Source organism: Entelurus aequoreus, linkage group LG12 (assembly GCF_033978785.1).
Source record: "Entelurus aequoreus isolate RoL-2023_Sb linkage group LG12, RoL_Eaeq_v1.1, whole genome shotgun sequence".
Lineage (NCBI taxonomy): Eukaryota > Metazoa > Chordata > Actinopteri > Syngnathiformes > Syngnathidae > Entelurus > Entelurus aequoreus.
Window position 1 is genome coordinate 27,534,313 of NC_084742.1, and position 26,474 is coordinate 27,560,786.

The following is a 26,474-nucleotide window of genomic DNA, read 5'->3' on the forward strand; positions in this document are numbered from 1 at the left end:
TCCTTCTCTTTATGTGATGTAGCGCCAATGGATGCTGATGCTCAAAATGGCAGACCCCTTTAAAATGGTCATGTTTAGTAAATGCTTCGTTTATACTTGCACAGTTCATTCAGCATGTCTGAAAAGTAGTCGGAAAAAGCGGATCTTTTTCAATTCTATATTAAAAAAAAGTACCACCATTCGTCACGGTTTACCTGACACATGACACGTGACAAATTGGAGGGGGGTACACTTTTGTAGCTATTCCAACTTTGACCGAAGTGTCAGTTGCTATGTAGAGTGGCGCTTTCCATCATTTTCGGCAGACTGCATTGCAAATTGATGAACACCCCCACCTTCCTCTCCCGTGAGATCCACCCAAGAAGTTAAATTTAAAGTTAAAGTACCACTGATAGTCACACACACACTAGGTGTGGTGAAATTACCCTCTGCATTAGACCCATCCCCTTGTTCCACTCCCTGGGAGGTGAGGGGAGCAGTGAGCAGCAGCGGTGGCCGCGCTCGGGAATCATTTTGGTGATTCAACCCCCAATTCCAACCTTTGATGCTGAGTGCCAAGCAGGGAGGTAATGGGTCCCATTTTTTATAATCTTTGGTTTAAACTCACAATCTACCGATCTCAGGTCGGACAACTAGGCCACTGAGCAGGTTTCTTCATGTCTCAGCAATTTCTGATAGTTTTTGCACATCCTGTGTTAAAAATGTACTTGGTTAGGGCAGTCGTTCCTTGCCACATGCAGTGTTGCCTACTTCTCAGCAAGGAAAGTAGCTATTGGCTAAAGTCGCTAGATGACGTAATTGCCTCACTTCCATAGTTTATGGCAATGGACGCTGTAGGATAGATACAAAAGTGTGTTTAAAAAAATGATAATTATTATTAAAACTGCAGATTATCTTTATTCTTTTGATTCTTAGTTGATTTTTTTAATCAGTTTTGTTCTGCATTGATAAATGTTAGAGTATCAAATTTGACTAAAAGAATGGAGAGTTGTGACGAACCATATCTAATGACTGGCTCATTAACATGAACATGGAATTGGGACGTTCATATTAGCTTGACATGACATTGAAGAAATATTTATATCTGGCTCTTTAAACCAACCAACAGTGGCAGCTTTGCACATGTACATTTTATTTTGCAGTCTGGAGGCGTGTGGCTCTCTTCTCTGCACATATGTTCAACTTTTGTCACAGAGACACACACACACACACACACACACGCACACGCACACACACACACCATTTTGAGGTGAGTAAGTTACTGAGGCTGTGTACAGTAGGCAAATCAAATTTGGGGATTTATTTAAGCATGACAGCAAAGAAACCCATCCATCCATCCATTTTCTACCGCTTGTCCCTCTCGGGGTCGCGGGGGGTGCTGGAGCCTATCTCAGCTGCATTCCACTGATTGGCTCAGCTTCAGGCAGCATTACTATATTGGATTAAAAGAATGTAATGGTGACTAAAGGGTGTTAATTTATGTCTAGAGTTTGATTGATTGATTGATTGATTGAGACTTTTATTAGTAGGTTGCACAGTGAAGTACATATTCCGTACAATTGACCACTAAATGGTAACACCCGAATAAGATTTTCAACTTGTTTAAGTCGGGGTCCACTTAAATTGATTCATGATACAGATATATACTATCAATATATACTATCATCGTAATACAGTCATCTCACAAGATAATCACATTGAATTATTTACATTATTTACAATCCGGGGTGTGGAGGGGGGGGGGACGGGGGGGTTAGGTTTGGTTGTTATCATCAGTCATCAACAATTGAGAACAGAGAAATGGATATTGGAACAGTGTAGGTCTGACGTGGTAGGATATGGACAGCAAGTAGTGGGCATAGACAGAGAGAGAGAGAGAGAGAGAGAGAGAGAGAGAGAGAGAGAGAGAGAGAGAGAGAGAGAGAGAGAGAGAGAGAGAGAGAGAGATCAGAATGCATAAGAAAAAGTATCTGCATTTGATTGTTTACATTTGATTATTAACAATCCGGGGAGGGTGTTAGTTTAGGGTTGTAGCTGCCTGGAGGTGAACTTTTATTGCGGTTTTGAAGGAGGATAGAGATGCCCTTTCTTTTATACCTGTTGGGAGCGCATTCCACATTGATGTGGCATAGAAAGAGAATGAGTTAAAGGCCTACTGAAATGAATTTTTTTTATTTAAACGGGGATAGCAGATCTATTCTATGTGTCATACTTGATCATTTCGCGATATTGCCATATTTTTGCTGAAAGGATTTAGTATAGAACAACGACGATAAAGATTGCAACTTTTGGTATCTGATAAAAAAAAGGCTTGCACCTACCGGAAGTAGCGTGACGTAGTCAGTTGAACATATACGCAAAGTTCCCTATTGTTTACAATGATGGCCGCATGAAGTGAGAGAGATTCGGACCGAGAAAGCGACAATTTCCCCATTAATTTGAGCGAGGATGAAAGATTTGTGGATGAGTAAAGTGCAAGTGAAGGACTAGTGGGGAGTTGAAGCTATTCAGATAGGGAAGATGCTGTGAGAGCCGGGGGTGACCTGATATTCAGCTGGGAATGACTACAACAGTAAATAAACACAAGACATATATATACTCTATTAGCCACAACACAACCAGGCTTATATTTAATATGCCACAAATTAATCCTGCATAAAAACACCTGCGTGTTTGTTATGCTAGCTCCTAGCTCCTCTGCTAGCTCCTAGCTCCATAGAACACGCCAATACAATTCAAACACCTGATCAACACACACAATCACTCAGCCCAAAAGACCGTTTACCTAACCCAAGGTTCATAAAGCTTATATATTTTTAAAAAGTTACGTACGTGACGCGCACATACGGTCAAGTTATCGAATGTTTAGCAGCCAAGGCTGCATACTCACGGTACCTGATATTCAGCTGGGAATGACTACAACAGTAAATAAACACAAGACATATATATACTCTATTAGCCACAACACAACCAGGCTTATATTTAATATGCCACAAATTAATCCTGCATAATAACACCTGCGTGTTTGTTATGCTAGCTCCTAGCTCCTCTGCTAGCTCCTAGCTCCATAGAACACGCCAATACAATTCAAACACCCGATCAACACACACAATCACTCAGCCCAAAAGACCGTTCACCTAACCCAAGGTTCATAAAGCTTATATATTTTTAAAAAGTTACGTACGTGACGCGCACGTACGGTACGGTACGTGTTATGCTAGCTCCTAGCTCCTCTGCTAGCTCCTAGCTCCATAGAACACGCCAATACAATTCAAACACATGATCAACACACACAATCACTCAGCCCAAAAGACCGTTCACCTAACCCAAGGTTCATAAAGCTTATATATTTAAAAAAAGTTACGTACATACGCAAAAAAAAGCCAAAGCTGCATACTCACAGTAGCACGTCTGCGTCTTTGTCATCCAAATCAAAGTAATCCTGGTAAGAGTCTGTGTTGTCCCAGTTCTCTACAGGCGTCTGTGTATCCAAATCAAAAGTCCTCCTGGTTAGAGTCTCTGTTATCCGAGTTCTTCCATCTTGACTGCATCTTTCGGGAATGTAAACAAAGAAGCGCCGGCTGTGTACTGTTGTGGCTGACTACGTTCGAAAAATACGTCCATTTCGCACCGACAACTTTCTTCTTTGCTTGCTCGGCTTCCTTCTCCATAATGCAATGAACATGATTGAAACAGATTCACGAACACAGATGTCCAGAATACTGTGGAATTATGAAATGAAAACAGAGCTTTTTCGTATCGGCTTCAATGTGGAAGGCATACCCGTGTTCGTCGGGCTACGTCACACGCATACGTCATCCTCAGAGGCGTTTCGAACCGGAAGTTTAGCGGCAAATTTAAAATGTCACTTTATAAGTTAACCCGGCCGTATTGGCATGTGTTATAATGTTAAGATTTCATCATTGATATATAAACTATCAGACTGCGTGGTCGGTAGTAGTGGGTTTCAGTAGGCCTTTAAGACCTTTGTTAGTTCGGAATCTGGGTTTAACATGGTTAGTGGAGCTTCCCCTGGTGTTGTGGTTATGGCGGTCCTTTACGTTAAGGAAGTAGTTTGACATGTACTTCGGTATCAGGGAGGTGTAGCGGATTTTATAGACTAGGCTCAGTGCAAGTTGTTTTACTCTGTCCTCCACCCTGAGCCAGCCCACTTTGGAGAAGTGGGTAGGAGTGAGGTGTGATCTGGGGTGGAGGTCCAGAAGCAACCTGACCAGCTTGTTCTGGGATGTTTGGAGTTTAGATTTGAGGGTTTTGGAGGTGCTAGGGTACCAGGAGGTGCATGCGTAATCGAAAAAGGGTTGAACGAGAGTTCCCGCCAGAATCCTCATGTTGCTTTTGTTGACCAAAGAGGAGATTCTGTAGAGAAATCTCGTTAGTTGGTTGACCTTTTTGATTACCTTGGTTGCCATTTTATCACAGGAAAGATTAGCCTCAAGAATGGAACCTAGGTAGGTGACCTCATCTTTCCTGGTGATAACAATGTCACCCACTTTTATAGAGGGCCATCATAATGTTTAGAAACGTATTTAGAAGCTAGTAAACAGGTTTTTTGTTGTTGCTTTAGCTATGAAAATAATATATATTTCTTTATATTATATATTTTAAGTTTTTAGGAAATTGTTTGTAGTTATCGGCGCATGAACCTTATGATTATGACCAAGATTGGCTTTTATGCTCCATGTGATTTTCCTATCAGTTGCATATGACTCATACATTAGTACACAAAATGTATGAGTTATGCGCTGAAAGTAATAATTATACTGCAATGGCTTACTCCTGTCCGTGCGTCTCCCCCTCCTTTTCTTCATTGATCCAACGCTCATCTCCTCTCAGTGTTGCCTCCATAATAGAAATGTTCTGAGAGGATCTGGATCCTTTTTACAGAGACTCAACCTCTCATTTATTTCCATTACAAGCCTTTCTCGTCCATTTCTACAAATGTCGGTCTCTGTGCACACACACTCAGCGAGCACTTGTGCTCTTCTTCTGCAGGCTATATGCTTCTTTAATGAAGACACTAATAACCATTATGGATATTTAAAGCGGCCTGTCTGCCCAGTGTGCGCTAATGGACGCCAGGCTTGCGCTTCCACTCGTACAAGGTCCAGTCATAACATTAGAGTCATGGATTATTTAGACAGAGAAAAGTTTATGGGCTGTGATTTGTTTGTTTGTGTGCAACTTTTTTAGCTGTCACCTTGGATTTATTTGAATAGTAATATATTCATTTATGGAATTATACAAGGGCAAACAGACTGGTTGTTACTCCCAATGTTTGGCCGCATGATACTCGAGACAAAATTTTGGCCTAAATGTTTGGCAAAGAATTAATCATGCCAAAATTGGGACGTACGGAAACCGAGCTACTGCTTTATTTAAATACGAATTTATTTATAAAATATATATATATTTATTTTGTGTTCTTGTTTTATTTATTTTTTCTATGTTATTGTGTTTATTATTTTTTAATGACTCAATTTACCTAAAATGTATTTTAAATTGTATGATTTTGGCTTTTTTTTAAATGAAATCCTGTATTTTCTGGACTATAAGCCGCTGCTTTTTTCCAACGCGGCTTATAAAGTGGTGTGGCTAATTTATGGCTTTTTTTTTTCCGCTCACGGCCATAATGTTTTGTATTCAACAAATACTTTTTATATTACACTACAGTGACGCTGAAAAGGTGTGTTGTTGTTTATGCTATGGCGGCGTCTTTTGGACGAGTTTGCTCAATGCAAGTGTTGCGGGTTGAAATTGGATTTCCTGTTTCGTGGCTTGAACCGAAATTATTCTTCATTCATCACGGCAAGTAACGTTTGCAAGTTTCACAATATAACTATATTTACTACATATTTACTAAACCACGAGTAATGTCTGTAGAAGTGTTTTCATGCATATTTGTACGTGCTATCGTAATGTAATCACGCTAGCATTAGCAAATATGCTAACATGTTTATGACTGTCTGTGTTCGTATTATTTACTGATAATGGCATTCTTTTTGTATTTTTTGAGTTTTGTAGATTTACCAGAATGTCACTGTGGAGTTATTGAGTCTATTTAGCTGATTGGAGAGCTAGCTTCCGCAGCTAGTGGGTCCATGACGATGACTTCTGTTTTGTAAGATCAGCCGTTTTACTGCCGTGTTACAGGTACCGTTTGGAAACAATTAAGGTAAGTAAATAAACATTTACAAAATATTTCGTACCAGTATAAATCTGCGTCTAATTGTCCGGTGCGGCTAATATGTGTAAAAATATTTTTTTCTTCTAAAATTTGATGGATACGGTTTAAATACCGCTCTATAGCCCAGGATATACGGTAATCCTTAAATTTTTGTAATCTTCTGTTTTTTTGTATCATTTTTTCAATGATCCCTAATCACATTTTTCCCATTTCAATTGAACTAAAATGTATTTTAAGATGTATAATTTCACTATGTTTTTTTTCCGGCCTGTCTATGTTAACTCATGCGATTAATCACAAAACATTATTGCTTTAAATATGTGTAAATTCAGATTAATTGTGCACTTTAGGTGTGCTCGCTGGCAAGTTTTACTTCAAAATACACAGACTGGACTTTATATAAAACTGTTACCAAGTTTTGAGAATATAAATGACGTGCATTAGACTTAGACAAACTTTATTGATCCAAAAAGGAAATTGTTCCACACAGTAGCTCAGTTACAAAGGAAGGAAAGGGTATGGATGGAAAGGATAATGCAGGTATAAAGTAGACTAAAAATGTACCATACTAGCAATTTAAAATAACATATATGTAATATTTACATATTATATACGCAGTATATAATATACACTGATATATTATACTATTATTATATTTTTATATAATGTATACAATATATATATTACATATATATATACTGTAAATTCAAGTAAAACATGACAAAAATGTTTCTGTATGACATCCTGACAAAAAGATTGCATTTGTGTCTACTTCTTGTTATTAATCGGGATTAATCTGAATGCGAAAGTGTGATTAATTTGATTATAAAATGTGATTAATTTGATTATAAAATGTAATTAATTGACAGCACAATTTTTTTTTGTATTTGTTTGAATTTGTTCTGCCTTTCTATAGCTACTTTTCTCAGGCTGCTCTATTCGGTCCAATTAATCAACTTAATTCCTGAGGGTGGCAATAGTGTGCATTACGTAGTGGTTGGCAACTTCCTGTTTTCAGTGTTTTCCCATTGACAGCAATGTAAACAGTCACCGCAATTAAGCAGGATGCTACTCGGATTGTGTCACATCTCTCCACAAAGAAAATCGATTGTGAATATCAATCTTTATCCCGTACCAGGAAGTTGCCCACAAAAAACAAATAAGCAAAACGGCGATTATGAAAGGTAACACATTAGAAGGTAAAGGATTCCATCCGGTGTAAAGGCTCCGTCCTGTTCTAGCGACTGTTGTGTCAAAGAGGGATTATTGAATGCGTGTTTCGATGTATGCCATATTCACCAGCATATGTTCCCCATTAGACTTCTGATTGCTGTGGAAAATGCTAACAGCTGCTAACACGTCTTTTCTACGCTCCTGCGAGTGATTCAATCCAGTCCAAATGCTCAGGCCTGGAATAATATTTCCTTTAAAAGTCACTTTTTTGGTCACTGTTAGGTTCCCAGATGACTCAGGGTCTAGGGATCGTAGGAGAACGCAACATAAAAGTGTATAAACAAAATAAGGTGTATATTAAAGACAACAAAGCCAATAATTTAAAATACAACTAGTGTTATTGAAAGGTAAGCATGGGGTGGGGGGTTGACAAAACAACACTAGTCTCGCTTGGGAATACAAGTGCTGTCAAAGGAATGAACAAAACATACCAAAAGACACCTCTGACTAGTGTTGTCCCGATACCAATATTTTGGTACCGGTACTAAATTATTTCGATACTTTTCGGTACTTTGATACTTTTCTAAATAAAGGGGACCACAAAAAATTGCATTATTGGCTTTATTTTACCAAACATTTTTAGAGTACATTAAACATATGTTTCTTATTGCAAGTTCGTCCTTAAATAAAATAGTGAACATACAAGACAACTTGTCTTTTAGTAGTAAGTAAGCAAACAAAGGCTCCTAGTTTAGCTGCTGACATATGCAGTAACATATTGTGTCATTTATCATTCTATTATTTTGTCAACATTATTAAGGACAAGTGGTAGAAAATTAATTATTAATCTACTTGTTGATTTACTGTTAATATCTGCTTACTTTCTCTTTCAACATGTTCTATCTACACTTCTGTTAAAATGTAATAATCACTTATTCTTCTGTTGTTTGGATGCTTTACATTAGTTTTGGATGACACCACACATTTGGGTATCAATCCGATACCAAGTAGTTACAGGATCATACATTGGTCATATTCAAAGTCCTCATGTGTCCAAGGACGTATTTCCTGAGTTTATAAACAAAATATAAATTTAAAAAAACCCGAAAGAAGATTTTGTGATGCCAAAAAAAATCGATGTAATCATAGTAGTGTCGACTAGATACGCTCCTGTACTTGATATCATTACAGTGGATGTCAGGTGTAGATCCACTAATGGCGTTTGTTTACATTTGACGCCGGTGAGCTACGGTGAGTAGTGAAACATGTTTAGCTATTCCCCGTCCTGCAGGGATGATACTTGTAAGAAACATACTTTATTTGTCGCCATGCAGGTGAGGATTAGTGATTTAGAAGTAGCTAAAACACTGCCGACGGCGGATGGACGTTAGCCGCTAGCTAGCTAGCCATGTCTTAAAGCACCTCTTCCTGAGGGCGTTTCAGTGTTATAACTTCACCTTTATCATTAGTTTTTAAGCCAAAATATGTCCGTTGTCCCTTTTCTGTCTACACACTGTGTCTGCTTGTAAGTACTCCGTGATTGTGCACTGCCGAACATGCTTGTCTGCTTGTAAACCAGCAATGACACGACGTGACGACGACGGGGGCGGACCAGTACTTTTCAGAGGTGGTATAGTACCGAATATGATTCATTAGTATCGCTGTACTATACTAATACCGGTATACCGTACAATCCTACCTCTGACAAAAAAAAGGTAAGCTTACTAATTAAAGCTATTTAATTAGTATTTACCAAAAACCTACCTAACTACTCGAGCCAAAGAGGGAGTCCTAAACGTGCAAGGGTGACAGCCACCACTAAGCCTGGTGTCTCTATACACAAGCAAGTCCTACATGTGTAGTGTATAGAGGCCTCTGTCTAATCTTTCCCAAGAATAGGCTGCACACTAAGGCCATGTCTACACTAAGTCGTTTTACCCCTTAAACAAATAATTATTTAGCCTAAGCCCCGTTTCATCCACACTACACCAGCGTTTAAGGTCCCCCTTCCTCGGACAAATGTTTACACGGGTAAGTCAGACGTGTATTTTTTGAATCTCCGGCACTTAGCTTTGTATGGACTCATTGATCGTTTACAAAGTGAGTTCGGAGAGGAAGTGACGTCAGAAAGACCGCGCCCCACACAGGAAGAGACATCAGAAAGAACGCGCCATAGGCAGCTTCATAACAAAGATGGAGGCGGATCATCCAGACATGCCCGTGTTTCTCCTTCTTGTACATGTACAGGCGCTTTTGGAAATCACAAATCAATACCTTAAGAGAAGTCAACGGGCGATTGCAGCTATTTCGGATACAACATTTCTCAGACGACAAGAGAATTTTCGAATGTTCGGGTCAGCTGTGATTCTATTTACCGAAAAACTTGGTCCTTTCCTCCCGTGGATGTGATACAGGCAGTGTGTGACTATAAATGTTGCTTTATGGATGTGACTGTGAAATGGCCAGGCAGCGTGCGTGATCTTCGCTAACTCCGCCATTTGCGCGCAGCTGAAAGATGTAACCATCTTCTCGTGTCCCAAACAACTGCTGAAAGATGAAGATCCGGTCCCTTTTTTTATTTTGGGTGACCCAGCTTATCCCCTGACGCCATATCTCACGAAAGAATACCCCAACGGCGGAGTTAACCCACAACAACAATACTTTGGGTATTCTCTGTCCAGATGAATTGTTGTAATTGTTGTAAAATGTTCTTTATCGCATTGTCTACTTTCTCATGTCCATTAAAGATTTGATTAATTTATGATGTCTCAGGTGTGATTCACTACAATAGGGCCCCACAGCACACTGGATTCTAGTTCATTGAAATACCACAACACTGGATATTGTTCAAAGGAGATACGTTTTAATTGAAAAACTTGCACACAAAACACAGCAAACAAAATGTAAAATGCACAGCAAACAATTTACAATATAGCTCTTTTAAAGAACTTCACAGTGAAGAAAAGTCATCTACTAGACCGGGGGTCGGCAACCCGCGGCTCTAGAGCCGCATGCGGCTCTTTAGCGCCGCCCTAGTGGCTCTCTGGAGATTTTTCTAAAATGTATGAAGAATGGAAAAAGATGAGGGGAAAAAAAATCTATTTTTTTGTTTTAGTATGGTTTCTGTAGGAGGACAAACATGACACAAACCTCCCTAATTGTTATAAAGCACACTCATTCGAGTATTTTGCGAGCGCCGCTTTGTCCTACTTATTTTGGCGGCCCTTGAACTCACCGTATAGTTTGTTTACATGTTTAACTTTCTCCGACTTTCTAGGACGTGTTTTATGCCACTTTTTCCTGTCTCATTTTGTCCGCCACACTTCCAACGTTGTGCGTGAGTGCACAAAGGTGAGTTTTGTTGATGTTATTGACTTGTACGGAGTGCTAATCAGACACATTTGGTCACTGCATGACTGCAAGCTAATCGATGCTAACATGCTATTTAGGCTAGCGACATGTACATATTGCATCATTATGCCTCATTTGTAGCTATATTTGAGGTCATTTAGTTTCATTTAAGTCCTCTTAATTCAATTTATATCTCATGACACATGTAATATGGCTTAATTTTTGCGGCTCCAGACAGATTTGTTTTTGTATTTTTGGTCCAATATGGCTCTTTCAACATTTTGGGTTGCCGACCCCTGTACTAGACAGATTGGAGCAGAGGACGCTCAGGTGTTTTTTTCTGTGCATGCGCACTTGGTCGCGTTGCGCCGGCGGACGGAGGGGGCCGGGGGTCTTAAACGGTGGCATTGTTGTGTGTGGACACGGATAAGGTTAGGTGTGATTCACCCTGGATAACCTTATCCGGCTTGGTGTAAACAGGGCCTAAACAGATACTTACAAAACACGGACAGTTGAAAGGTAAAAAAACACAGCATGGCAGAAAAAAAATCCACATGATCCAGTGGTGAGCAGGTGGTTTTAAGCAGGATGGGAGGATGAACGGTGGACCGGGATTGGCTGGCTGATTAACAGGTGAAATGAAAAGCAGCTGGGAACAGGAACCCGGTTAATTGTCAGCAGAGGCGGTGAATGAGTGTGACCTGTAGAAACAATCGGGGATGAAACACAAACAAACCACCACTACGTGGAACGTAAGAGTCACGCATGCACTAGACTAGACATTCTATTTCTATTGTTATTATTATTCCAGGAGATGTGTGGGGAAGGTATTTTTTTGTGGATATGTTTGCTGGTGGCTACTAGACAGCCTGCAGGTGTTGCAGCCCAGCGTGTGTGTAGGTTTGCCTCCTGTGGGTGAGTTCTTTGCCGGCCTTTAAAAGCGCGCTCTCCTGCTGTGCCTTAGCCACGGTGTGTTGTGTACATTAGATGTGAGCGTGCGATTCCACCATGAGATTAGAGCCGACAGCTTTATGCCGACAGGACGCCAGCAATCTAAAGAGGAGAGCGTCGCCATCATTTATTGTTCCCTGATAGATACAGTAGGGAAGGTATTCATATGGCCCCATTCCTGCTCAGTGGCCTCGTGGTTAGAGTGTCCGCCCTGAGATCGGTAGGTCGGGAGTTCAAACTGAGTCATTCCAAAGACTATAAAAATGGGACCCATTACCTCCCTGCTTGGCACTCAGCATCAAGGGATGGAATTGGGGATTAAATCACCAAAATGATTCCCGAGCGCGGCCACCGCTGCTGCTCACTGCTCCCCTCACCTCCCAGGGGGTGGAGCAAGGGGATGGGTCAAATGCAGAGGATAATTTCACCACACCTAGTGTGTGTGTGACTATCAGTGGTACTTTAACTTTAACTTTAACTTCCTGGGTGGATCTCACCAAAGAGGAAGGTGGGGGTGTTCATCAATTTGCAATGCAGTCTGCCGAAAATGATGGAAAGCGCCACTCTACATAGCAACTGACACTTTGGTCAAAGTTGGAATGGCTACAAAAGTGTAACCCCCTCCAATTTGTCACGTGTCATGTGTCAGGTAAACCGTGACGAATGGTGCCATGAGTCCCCTTCCTGCTGTACATGCTTTTCTAGCTTTGCCTCCTGCCAGGTTGTGTGATACGTTCAAAGGCTGTCGTGATTGGAGATGCACCTGTGTGTTCGATACACCTGTGTGCTCAGTTTCGGACTCGGCTCGGATTCCCGCTGTGGAATTTTGGACGTCTTCAGGCTGTCTGTCAAGAAGAAAAAGGGTGCACCGTTTTTGGAATATCTTTAAATGTGTGGAGGGGCAGCTGGGAAGTATAAAAGTTTTTTTATTTTTATTTGAAGGTATAGGGGCGGACTCTTGAGGCGGGGGCCGCAAGGGGAGCGGGTCGCAGAGGTCAAAGCGGGGTGAAAAAAATGATGTTTCAGCCCAGAGAAGAAAGGAAGCCTCCTTTCTTTATTTCTAACACTCTCCAGCAAAAAACCTCCATCAGTTTCACCTCTGCGCCCTTACGACACCCCCCCTCCACGCACACACACACACACACACACACACACACACACACACACACACACACACACACACACACCGTGTTTCAAAGCGTGGCCACATGAATGGCCCCATTGTTGACGACGGTGGGGGAGGGAAAAAAGTAAAAGCGACGTGAAAGGAAGATGAAATGTTGCGCAGGACTCTCAAGAAAGTTGATATGGACAAAAGTATTGGGACACCTTGACCGCCATTAAAAACCTTTCCTCAAAAGCTAAATGTTTTCTTTTGTGCAACATGTCTTTGATTGGCAATGTAAAAACAATAGTAATACCATTTGTTTAAAGGTCCCATGCCAATGCACTTTTCACTGCAGTGTGTTGGAAGTATTTTGTCCTAAATATAGCCCTGGTGTTAGAATTCAGACAATTTAAAAGTACTTTTTGGAACACACCATTTTTTAATGCTAATGAGCTGTGTTTATCTGCGCAGCGTCTTTAACAGAGTGTTTGTCTTCAAGAAGCGCTATTGTGTATTTTACATATACACTACTTGATATGCTTGTTATTATTATTATTATTATTATTATTATTATTATTATTATTTTTTTTTTTTTTTTTGGTCCTTTCCAGCTACACAGGCAAATCATATTGTTGATGTAGATGCCCATATCGGCTGTACACAATTGGCTTGATTACACAGGGTGTGGTCTGAAGAATTAAATGCTACATTTAATATGTAATGTAGTAACAGGCACATTTATAATAGCATGCAATATTGACATATTTTGATCACTTTAAGCATACGCGGTGCATTTGTTTCACAAATGCATCACAACGTTCGCTTTTTCCTTCGACAACGTCACTGGTTTCTACTCACTGCAGACTTCATGAGAACCAACGAAAGAAGACATCGCTTACTGTACAATGTCTGCTCCCACCGGGATGTGAACTGATAGGATGTGGTTATATTCCCGTTTAGATGAAGAATGACTCATAATCCTCGCAAAGACAAAATGGGGGTGCAACCAAGTGTCTTTTTGTGTCTTTCTCACCATTTGCGGGTCTAAATTGGATGTCAAACTTCACAAACTTGTCGGGAGTATTTCCTCATCCTCGCGCTCCCGCGAAGGAAATACATTGTTGGCAGGCAATCACATTTTTGGCAATATAAACAAAACAAAACACCGGCGAAAAGCAATAATGGTTAAAAAAACAAGCGAGTTTTGACCCGGAGTAGGCAGGGTCGTTAAAAAAAAAAAATCTGCATCCCGGGGACGCGCAGACTTCCGTAAATGCGCGTCCTTTCTGATTTCAATGCGTAAAAAGACACAAAAAGTGCGGTAACACCAACCTGTGAATGATCGCCACCCGCTCTTGTCTCGCATCTGACAGTTGATTGGTCAATTGGTCAAATAATGTCATGTTGGCAAGAAGGCAGTGCCAGAAAGCCAGTTAAGAAGCTTGTTGGCAGTCTAAAGGATGTGAGCGGCGGTTTTCCACCTGGCACCAGTGTTTGACTCCATTCAATAGTATTAAATTATTACTGCACATTAAAGTGTGCAGAGAAATGTACCCCCTCAAAATAAAAATATTATGTTCATTTAAATGGTTTGCAGATCTTGATTTTAGGATGTGTAGCGAAGCATTTTGTCGAAGATGAAGGTTTTTCTTCAAGCGAGTGTTTGAGCGCCTCTTCTCTCAACAGTGGAGCAGGCAAGTGAGATGATATCGATTCTTCTCACATCTGGTGCTCATAAACAGGCTGTAGGGACACATTTTGCTGTTAGAACATCATTAAAAAGGCACTTTTGCATAATGATATTACATACACATTCTCCACTGCACTGAATCTTTTTTTTTTCTTTTTTTTGCAGCCTGTTGGCATTTTAACTTTCAACTCCTCACATCCTCCCTTGTGAATGTGTGTGAGCGTATCTGTGTGTGTGTATGTGTGTGTGTTTTGCCTTCGTGCAGTGCAGCTCAAGTGTGACTCACGGTACCTTCCAGATACGACTCTCTGTGAATGCTTGGTGCAGGAAATAAAAAGCGCTTGTTATTATAAGAGTGTTTCGTGGAGGGCATCCATGTGGGTCCTGTGTATGTGTGTGAGGCCTGAGGAAGCACGGCCATGTTTGGGCCCCGGACTAAAAATAAAGCGTGTGTGTGCTGATTCTGGCTCATGAGAGGAGGTCAACGATGTGCTGAGTGACACCGAGGCCCCCTGGCTCTTCAGTCTGATTGTCGCCTGATAACCCAAAGTGACCTGAAGTGAAGCAGCGACTTCTCAGAAGGCACTTTTGTTGAAATTAGTTAGATTCTTAAAAATCCTAACACATGGATTCTAATGAAGACGTCACCTTTAATTTTGATGTCCTTTGATGCCTCATGTGTTTGTGCTTAGTGATTGTGTATATTACATGGACAAAACAGTACAGCGGAGAGATGGGGAAAGCAGCTGGGGGCCTCTTGATGGCATCTGTCACAGAGCGTTCGCTCAGCCAATTGCAGCACGATACTTAGCCTAAACACATCGCTGGCTTTTTTGTTGTTTTTGTCCATGAAGACCCCACTAGGCTAAGGCATAGTTGAATTCGGACGTTTCTGGTACCAAAGCTGGTTATTCATTTTGATTCCGCTTCCCAATACCTGTCGATAGTGTTTTTTTGTATTTTTATTTTTATTTTCAACCAGTAGATAAATATTTGTACTTGCACTTTGCACTTTAACTACACGTCTTGAACTTTACTCAGCACTTTTTTCTTGTGCATTTTCAAGCAAGCTTTTACGGCTATCTTAGCTTTTAGCTTCCCTACTCTTGCTTGTTTTTCCTTGATGAGTAACATGTCTTTCAGTCCTCCAGTGATAATAATACATAGCATATATAAGCCACACCCACCAAATTTTTGAATAAATAAATATTTTTCCATTTATTAGCCCATCCGGACTATAAGCTGCAGATACTGTATATAAGTTGTGAAATGAGTTACTTACACAGAAATATTTTGTACATTTTTATTTACATACATTAATTGTTCACAAACGGTGTCTGCAACACGGCAGTAAAATGCCTGATCAAACAAAACCGAAGTCATCGTCATGGACCCACTAATTGCGGAAGCTAGCTCTCCAATCAGCTAAACAGACTCAATAACTCCATCTTGACATTTTGGTGAATTTACTAAGGAATTATTGAAACTGAAACAATACAAAAAGAATGTAATTGTAAGTTAATAATACTAACACAAACACTCATTACTGTGTTAGAATATTAGCTAATGGTAACGACGCTAACTTGATTACGTACAATCATGCATAAAAACACTCCTACTGACATCACACAGGACGGTTTAGTAAGTATAAATTATTTTAGTCAAATTGTAAAACTTACAAACTTTGCTTGGAGTGATGAATAAATAATCATTTCGAGCAGAAACGCTATGAACGGTTATACTTTTGGTTGAAAGCATTAAAACGGGAAGTACCTTTTCAGCCTCCAACACCTGCAGTGACCAACCTCGTACAAAAGATGGCGTCATAGCAAAAACAATAACATATCAATCAATCAGTCAAAGTTTATTCATGAAGCCCTTTATCCTAAGTGTCTCAAAGGCCAGCACAAGCCACAACGACATACCTTTTCAGTGTGTCTGCTGGTGTTTAATGAAAACTATTGAACACAAAACATTATGGTTTTTAGCGAAGAATAATCCATAAATTAGTTGCATCGTTTTATAAACCGCATGGTTCAAAGCGTAGGAAGAAAGTAGCAGTTTCTAGTTTGGAATTTACAGTAGTTTAAATGCTGGAATGGGGGATTATTGACTTTGGGGAGCAGTTGCACACGGTGTATGGCGATAGACAGTTAGTTGCTCTGTGGCAGTTATTTCTTCCATTTGGCGGACTGGGAACCGAAAATAGGAATCAAATTTAAAAAAAATCTCGACGATTCCGGCAGAATCGGAATGTAAAACCCGGCTCCCATCGATGCCTGATGCTCAATGCCCAAAACTAGACCCTACCAAAGAAAGCGCTCTGGGCTGTGGCTTCCGCTGTTAGCCTAGCAAGCTAACATGGGCTTACTTGATTGACTGTATACTCCAATTAAAGGAAAAAACTCGGATGGCAATTTTCTTTGAAGAAACAACACTTAACTCTCTTTCTGTCTACTACCCAGGTTCCTGGATGATAAGGGCTACATCCTCTACCCTCAGATCGGCGACCGGCTGGACCTGATCTGTCCCCCGCTGGACACGGCTCGCTCCACGCCAGAGTACGAGTTCTACAAGCTGTACTTGGTGTCGTCGCGGGAGCAGGCAGACCGCTGCGAGGTAATGGGCGCGCCCAACATCGTGCTGACGTGCGACGAGCCTACGCGAGAACGCCGCTTCACCATCAAGTTCCAGGAGTTCTCGCCCAACCTGTGGGGCCACGAGTTCAAGAGCATGCACGACTACTACATCATCGGTGAGTAAACGTGTGTGTGTGTGTGTGTGTGTGTGTGTGTGTGTGTGTGTGTGTGTGTGTGTGTGTGTGTGTGTGTGTGTGTGTGTGTGTGTGTGTGTGTGGCGTGATCAAGGCTTTGTTGTGATTGCACGCTTGATTTCTGATTGTGCTGGAGTGTGTTTGTTTATCACTCTGATGGTCGTTGAGATTGTGCGGGTGCGTTTAAGACTAACGAGGTCCTTGTGTGATCCAGACTATGGGCAATAAGCGAGGGCAGTGGCGTAAAGAATGCCCTTTTTATTGCAGTCTTGATTGGTATTTGTTTGTTTGATTGCACAAAAATGAAAACGTTAAGGTAGTTAGAAACACTTTTTCAAATAAAAATAGATATGTTGATAAAAATGTTTACATACAAGTAATCCAATGACTGCAATCCAGACACCCCAAAATATGACCTCAAAACACTTTTATAGAGATTAATTACAGTTGTACATGCTGAAAACAAAGTAAAATACATATACTGTGTTTCCGGAATATAAGCCGTTACTTTTTTCCTAAGCTTTGAATCCTGCGGTACGGCTAATTTATGGATTTTTCTTTACTAACCGCAATAGTGTTTTGTATTAAACAAATAGTTTTAATAAAGTTGTTTCTATGGATATTCTCATTCATCCGAGTCATTGTAATCTCAGGGCATTCAATCGATCGCAACTAGACTGTTTGGTTTGTCTTAGAAGACAAATTTGTGTTACTGTTTGTACTATGGCGCCATCGTATAAACAAGTTTTCTCACTGCAGGTGCTGCGGGTTGAAAATATATTTCCGTGTTTCATGCCCTGAACCGTAAGCAAAATTGTACATAGCGTTTCTGTTCAAAAGGAATCGTCATTCATTACTCTAACCAACAATTGTAAGTTTTACAATGTAACCAAAACAATTCATACATTCTAAACCGTCTCATCTGTGATGTCTGTAGGAGTGTTTTCATGCATATTTGTATGTGCTATCGTAATGTAATCGAGCTAGCGTCGATAGCACTAGCGAAAATGCTAACACATTTAGTCGTAAAGTGTCTGTGTTAGTATTATTAACTTACTGCGACATTCTTTTTGTATTGTTTTAGTTTTGTTTGATCAGCTGTTTGAAAGAAAAATCTTTCTTACCGATATACCTGCGGCCTATAGTCCCAGGTGGCTAATATATGTAAAAATATAATTTTCTTCTAAAATTTGGTGGGTGCGACTTAAATTGGTGCGCTCTATAGCCCAGAAAATACGGTAGCTGAGCAAATAAATGAACATTTAAAATCACTTTTACTTTTGTTGGAGAATCTTGTTGGCAAAGACAGCAATGAGTGAGGGAGAAGTTCTAATATAAATGCATTGATCATAATGTCAAAATACAGGAATATGTGTAAGGTATGTAATATCTAATGTGTGCAGTTTGGTTCTGATCCAAAGCCAGACCTATCGGGGGAGGTCTGGTTCCAGTTTGTCTTGTGTCATTTCAAGTGTGTATGTTTGTGTGCGTGTGTTTTGTCGTGCGCTGCAGCTGTACCCAGCCACGGGCATGTTTATTGTTCCTGTCAGACTTTGCAGTCACCGCAAACGGCGAAAAAAGCGGTTTGTTTTTGCTTGATTCGTAGCAGCTTGTTCAGACCGCTTCAGGACCCGGTGATGAGGTCATCAAGGCGAGGAGCGATCACACGGGATGGAGCGTTCTGGTAAACCTCGCCAGAAACCTGTGGGTTGTTTTATTTGTGTTTTTTTTAAGAGCAGGTTTTTAGTGCAAACAGGATGCAAAACCACCTCAGGAGTGAGAAAGGGAGTCGTTTGATTCCCTCCTCCCACGCATGCGGGATGCACTCAGGTGTGCACACGCTCTGTTCGCTTCCTCTCATCTGTAGAGAGTACAAAAAAAAAAAAGCCAGCAGGAAGAGAGAAAAGTCGCTTTGTGTCGGGAAGCCTTACCTTTCCGACGTTTTTTTCTTTCATTCACGCATTCTAAAGTCATATAAATATTTCAGTCAAAATACAAGCTGGGCCACATTTGCACAAAGATAAACAACAAGGGTGAAGGAAGAAAACACTGGCGGCCATTCATAATTTAAACGTGATGACTATTTGACAAAAACTGAAACCATTTTTTCCATAACAATGTAAATCCATTGAATTTGTTCCAGACAACCAGAAATATGAACACAAAACACATTTTGAGAGAATAAATATAGTTTTACGTGCAGAAAACAATGTGACATACATAAAAAAGGAAGAATAAACTGGATAAATTACCATTTTTGTGCCGATATCAGCCGATACTTGTTGTTTTGCTGAAATTGTCTTGCACCTAAAATCTCTGACAGAATCTCCGATACAAGCGATCCTTCAGCATGTTTACTTGTGCAAAGATGGACAGCCAGTAAACATCTGCTCAGTGGCCTTGTGGTTGGAGTGTCCGCCCTGAGATCGGTAGGTCGTGAGTTCAAACCCTGGCCGAGTCATACCAAAGACTATAAAAATGGGACCCATTACCTCCCTGCTTGGCACTCAGCATCAAGGGTTGGAATTGGGGGTTAAATCACCAAAAAAAGATTCCCGAGTGCAGCCACCGCTGCTGCTCACTGCTCCCCTCACCTCCCAGGGGGTGGAACAGAGGTTAATTTCACCACACCTAGTGTGTGTGTGTGACTATCAGTGGTACTTTACTTTTACTTTAACTTTAAATATTCTCCAATAAGCACACAAGGTTGGTCTCTTTTTGTATTTTAGTCAAGTCATTTACCAATGGTAAACATAGCTGGCAGCTACACAGCCGCCAAGCACACAATAGCACACAAGCTAAACATACATAATAAGTGTGTCACGATGGGCTTAGCCAGAGTAGGACCCCAAATGGAGATGAATGATGGAAAAGATAGACGACATAGAAACAGTGCGACTACGTCACAGTGGACGAGGAGCGTGACATGAGCCAAAGCACAGGAGGCAAACACGATTGGAAGGGTGTTTCATCAGGAATTCTACTGGCGCTGAGCAATGGCACTGGAGAGCTTAACCATGTACCGCAACAAAAAGGAGATAGGCGGCAGCAGAGCTGCCAGATTATGACAAAGTGTCCTTAATTGAACAGATTTGCAGTCGAGAACACCACATTGTCAATATAAACAAGTATCGATTAATTCTAGTTGCATATTACTTACATATACAAAGTCTCCAAGGCAGAAGTGAATCCTTTAACAAACGTGTCTGCATCATTAATGTTACTGCATCATGCTCTTAATTTAATTAATTATTTTCACCGATAGGAAATTGAAATTAACACTCCACTTCATAAGCATAAAATAAGTCATAAGTTTAGTGTTTTTCATACCTCATCATAATTTCACTTGATTAAGCCTTTTTCCAACATTCCACACTACAAAATAACAAAAGTAAGTACCACAATTTGATTGATTGATTGAGACTTTTATTAGTAGGTTGCTCAGTGAAGTACATATTCCGTACAAGTGACCACTAAATGGTAACACCCGAATAAGTTTTTCAACTTGTTTAAGTCGGGGTCCACTTAAATTGATTTATGATACAGATATATACTATCATCATAATACAGTCATCTCACAAGATAATCCCATTGAATTATTTACATTATTTACAATCCGGGGTGTGGAGGGGGAGGGGGGGATTTTAGGTTTGGTTGTTATCATCAGTCATCAACAATTGAGAACAGAGAAATGGATATTGGAACAGTGTAGGTCTGACTTGGTAGGATATGGACAGCAAGTAGTAGAGAGAGAGAGAGAGAGAGAGAGAGAGAGAGAGAGAGAGAGAGAGAGAGAGAGAGAGAGAGAGAGAGAGAGAGAGAGAGAGAGAATTCTTGCTCATATCATCCATTTGTCCATTTCCTACCGCTTGTCCCTTTCGGGGTCACGGGGGGTGCTGGAGCCTATCTCAGCTGCATCCGGGCGGAAGGCGGGGTACACCCTGGACAAGTCGCCACCTCATCGCAGGGCCAACACAGATAGACAGACAACATTCACACACTAGGGCCAATTTAGTGTTGCCAATCAACCATATCATATCGGTTATTAAAATATCAGTCTCGGCCAACATTTAAGTCTCCAATATCGGCATCATATCGGGACAGCCCTGCCAATTAACATCTCTTTTACTTTTATTGAAGACGCGTGTTGGCAAATACGGCGATGAGCAGAGGGGTACTTCCATACTTAGAGTTCTTTCTTGAGTTCAATGACGTTTCTCACCGTCTTTATCAATTGCACCTGCAGCTTTACAAATCTACAGTATTGCTATAGCAACAAGGTCGGTGTCCGTATCGGTCCATAGACAAGCTTACAGTATTGGACATGAAAAAGTGGTATTGGCCCATCCCCGCTAATAATAATGATAACAACAAAAGGAGAATTTTGTTGTATTTATTTTGCAACGGCTTTATCTTTCAGCCGAAAGTGAAGCACCTTCCTCACCTTTATCTCCACACGCACAGCCGAGACCCATCGATTGACAGGTCCAGTCATAATCAATTGAGGCTTGAGGTCACACACACGCACACACACATACACACTTCCCCTCATACCTGGGAATTAGGAGAGGTGGATAGTCGAGGAGGGCGAGCGGAGTAGCTTAAAGCGGAGAGCATCTGGCACTGATAACTTATTGATAACGACATGCGAGCTGTAATTGGGCTCGTCCCAAACGAAGAACGCCGCTTATGGTGTCTGGCTTAACGAGGCTGCTAGATCGTTAATAACGCCCTCATCTAACGACTCGTTTTTAGGGGGGGGGGGTCATATCTGCTGAGCCGCAGATGACCACACGAGAAGAGATTGGCAGCCATCTTGCTTGTGCATCAATACGTTTAATTAACCTGTGGCGTCACACGACTCCCTCTGCACACGCGTTGAACCGTGCGCGCGGAGGTTAATTTCAAAGTCTATTACACGTTAGTTTTAAATCCACTCGTTAGCACGTGTCGTTAGCATGCTACCGCGCCGCCGTCGTCGTTGTGGACAAGTACTAATGGCTTCATTTGCAAACCTCGTGGAGAAAGTTTTTCATCTAATTACTTTGTTTTGGAAGGTCACTAATGTATTACAGATGCCAGCGCTTTGTAATCAGATTACTCCAATCCCATTAAAAGCGATTCTTTTCCTTCCCGCACCCCCGGAGAGGGGAGAGAAAGAGCGGCAACATTGATTAGTTATACTCGCTGATGGATGTTTTCACTCATAACATGAGGTCAGAGTTTATGTAAGCCCCTGTCCTCGGGTCACACACAAACACCCCAAACACACACGCTCTGGCCAACAGGGTGAAGGAGCTAGCCAAAATGTCCACACGGGGAGAAATGTCCCCACAATAAAGGTGGTATGTCAAGTGGGAACACAAGCGGATCAAGGTTTTATTCTTCAGAAGGGGTGAGAAGGCTTTAAATCAAGGATGTCAAACGTACAGCCAGAGGGCCGGATCAGGCCCGCAAACAGGTTTTATCCGGCCCGCGGGATGAGTTTGTTAAGTATAAAATGTATCTGGAATTTTTGAATGAAAGTAACAACTGTTCTAAATGTGTCCAGTGGATGTCGCAACAACAATTCTTTGTATCTTTGTAGATGATGCTACATATGTACAAAATAAACCACAAAAAGAAAGGCAAGATGGCAGCGCATGGCGATGCTGCGGCTATGCTAACGCTCTTGGGAGTGTAGAGCGATTTGGCAAAAAACTCCCGTCATTTCTGTCAATTTCATGGCTGGCTCAAAGCGTGAACACTCTGTGATCACATACGACCGACAGACAATTCTGGATGTGGATGGATCGGGTCGTTATAGACTGAAAGATGCATGTACGGTGGACCTCCTCGCTAGCATGGGAATACTTCGCGGGCTACATCGAGCGGCCTTTGTAGCAGCGGAGTCAAGTGCTAGCGGTGACCGCCAATGGAGACGACGTAAGCGGTGCGAGCGGAAGCAGAAGCGGGGATGTCGAGCGGGGCTAACAACAAAGAGAAAAGCTAACCAAAGAAGCGTGGAGTCTCCGGGTAAGAAGCCATTTAAACTAGAACTAGTCGGCGTCAGGCTGGATAATCCCTGCACACATAGCAATTCTCTTAGAATAAAACACAACTCACATAATGTTTTTTCTTTTGTGACCGTGTCAGAGGCAGACATACATTGTACTGAGGTAGCTAACTATGATGCGTTCAGTTTATTGCAACATCAAGCAAACAATCTGAATATCCCCGTCGTATCAATTCCTAGATATGGTCGAAACTATTTAAAGTGCACTACGCATAATAAACGCAACATTATTAATATTGCTACTTCGGATAATTTCAACATACAATCCTCAATACAGCCCACTACCTATAATATGGGCTTTTTAAACATAAGATCATTATCTTCCAAAACGTTATTAGTTAATGAAGTCATTAGAGACAACAAACTTGACGTCGTTGGTCTCGCCGAGACCTGGCTCAAACCAGACGATTTTTTTGCGCTAAATGAGGCATCTCCTCCTAACTATACCAATACACATGTTGCCCGACCTCTTAAAAGGGGAGAGGGTGTCGCACTAATATACAATGAAAACTATAATCTTACACCTAACCTAAATAATAAATATAACTCGTTTGAGGTGCTCACTTTGAGGTTTGTCACACCGCTGCCTCTCCACCTGGCTGTTATCTACCGCCCCCCTGGGCCCTATTCGGACTTCATCAGTGAATTCTCAGAGTTTGTTGCTGATCTAGTGAAGCATGCCGACAATATAATCATAATGAGGGACTTTAATATCCATATGAATACCCCATCGGACCCTCCATGCATGGCGCTCCAGACTATAATTGGTAGCTGTGGTCTTACACAAATAATAAATGAACCCACGCATCGCAACGGTAATACGATAGATCTAGTGCTTGTCAGGGGTGTCACCACCTCTAAAGTTACGATACTCCCGTACACTAAAGTAATGTCCGATCATTACCTTATAAAATTCGAAGTTCTGACTCATTGTCAACAAACTAATAATAATAATAATAACTACTATAGCAGCCGCAACATTAATGCTGCCACAACGACGACTCTTACTGACCTACTGCCTTCGGTAATGGCACCATTCCCAAATTATGTGGGCTCTATTGATAACCTCACTAACAACTTTAATGACGCCCTGCGCGACACCATTGATAGTGTAGCACCGCTAAAGCTAAAAAGGGCCCCTAAAAGGCGTACCCCATGGTTTACAGAAGAAACTAAAGCCCAGAAATTATCATGTAGAAAGCTGGAACGCAAATGGCGTGCGACTAAACTTGAGGTTTTCCATCAAGCATGGTGTGATAGTTTAATAACTTATAAACGCATGCTTACCTCAGCTAAAGCTAAATATTACTCAAATCTCATCCACCTCAACAAAAATGATCCTAAATTTCTGTTTAGTACAGTAGCATCGCTAACCCAACAAAGGACTCCTCCCAGTAGCTCCACCCACTCAGCAGATGACTTTATGAATGTCTTTAATAAGAAAATTGAAGTCATTAGAAAAGAGATTAAAGACAATGCATCTCAGCTACAACTGGGTTCTATTAACACAGATACGACTGTATATACGACGGATACCGCCCTCCAAAATAGTTTCTCTCTCTTTGATGAAATAACATTGGAGGAATTGTCAAAATGTGTAAATGGGACAAAACAAACAACATGTTTACTTGACCCAATTCCTGGGAAACTTATCAAGGAGCTTTTTGTATTATTAGGTCCATCAGTGTTAAATATTATAAACGTATCACTTTCCTCTGGCACTGTTCCCCTAGCATTCAAAAAAGCGGTTATTCATCCTCTACTCAAAAGACCTAACCTCGATCCTGATCTCCTGGTAAACTACCGGCCGGTGTCCCACCTTCCGTTTATCTCGAAAATCCTCGAAAAAATTGTAGCACATCAGCTAAATGAACACTTAGCGTCTAACAATCTCTGTGAACCTTTTAAATCCGGTTTCAGGGCAAATCACTCTACGGAGACAGCCCTCGCAAAAATGACTAATGATCTATTGCTAACGATGGATTCTGATGCTTCATCTATGTTGCTGCTTCTTGATCTTAGCGCCGCTTTCGATACTGTTGATCATAATATTTTATTAGAGCGTATCAAAACGCGTATTGGGATGACAGACTTAGCCTTATCTTGGTTTAACTCCTATCTTACTGACAGGATGCAGTGTGTCTCCCATAACAATGTGACCTCGGACTATGTTAAGGTAACGTGCGGAGTTCCCCAGGGTTCGGTTCTTGGCCCTGCACTCTTTAGTATTTACATGCTGCCGCTAGGTGACATCATACGCAAATACGGTGTTAGCTTTCACTGTTATGCTGATGACACTCAACTCTACATGCCCCTAAAGCTGACCAACACGCCAGATTGTAGTCAGCTGGAGGTGTGTCTTAATGAAATTAAACAATGGATGTCCGCTAACTTTTTGCAACTCAACGCTAAGAAAACAGAAATGCTGATTATCGGTCCTGCTCAACACCGACATCTATTTAATAATACCACCTTAACATTTGACAACCAAACAATTACACAAGGCGACTCGGTAAAGAATCTGGGTATTATCTTCGACCCAACTCTCTCGTTTGAGTCACACATTAAGAGTGTTACTAAAACGGCCTTCTTTCATCTCCGTAATATCGCTAAAATTTGTTCCATTTTGTCCACAAGCGATGCTGAGATCATTATCCATGCGTTCGTTACATCTCGTCTCGATTACTGTAACGTTTTATTTTCGGGCCTCCCTATGTCTAGCATTAAAAGATTACAGATGGTACAAAATGCGGCTGCTAGACTTTTGACAAAAACAAGAAAGTTTGATCATATTACGCCTATACTGGCTCACTTGCACTGGCTTCCTGTGCACCTAAGATGCGACTTTAAGGTTTTACTACTTACGTATAAAATACTACACGGTCAAGCTCCTGCCTATCTTGACGATTGTATTGTACCATATGTCCCGGCAAGAAATCTGCGTTCAAAGAACTCCGGCTCATTAGTGAGTCCCAGAACCCAAAAAAAGTCTGCGGGCTATAGAGCGTTTTTCTATTCGGGCTCCAATACTATGGAATGCCCTCCCGGTAAAAGTTAGAGATGCTACCTCAGTAGAAGCATTTAAGTCTCATCTTAAAACTCATTTGTATACTCTAGCCTTTAAATAGACTCCCTTTTTAGACCAGTTGATCTGCCGTTTCTTTTCTT

The 26,474-nt window shown here is 41.1% G+C and overlaps 1 protein-coding gene across 1 annotated transcript in view; it reads left to right on the forward strand.

The window, feature by feature from the left end:
• The window catches only part of efnb3b (ephrin-B3b), a 159,879-nt gene that overhangs the window by 63,096 nt on the left and 70,309 nt on the right, over positions 1 to 26,474 (forward strand). The window contains exon 2 of the mRNA XM_062065385.1: positions 16,944 to 17,233. Within this exon, the coding sequence (XP_061921369.1) occupies positions 16,944 to 17,233 (290 nt within the window). The remainder of the gene's footprint in view (positions 1 to 16,943; positions 17,234 to 26,474) is intronic.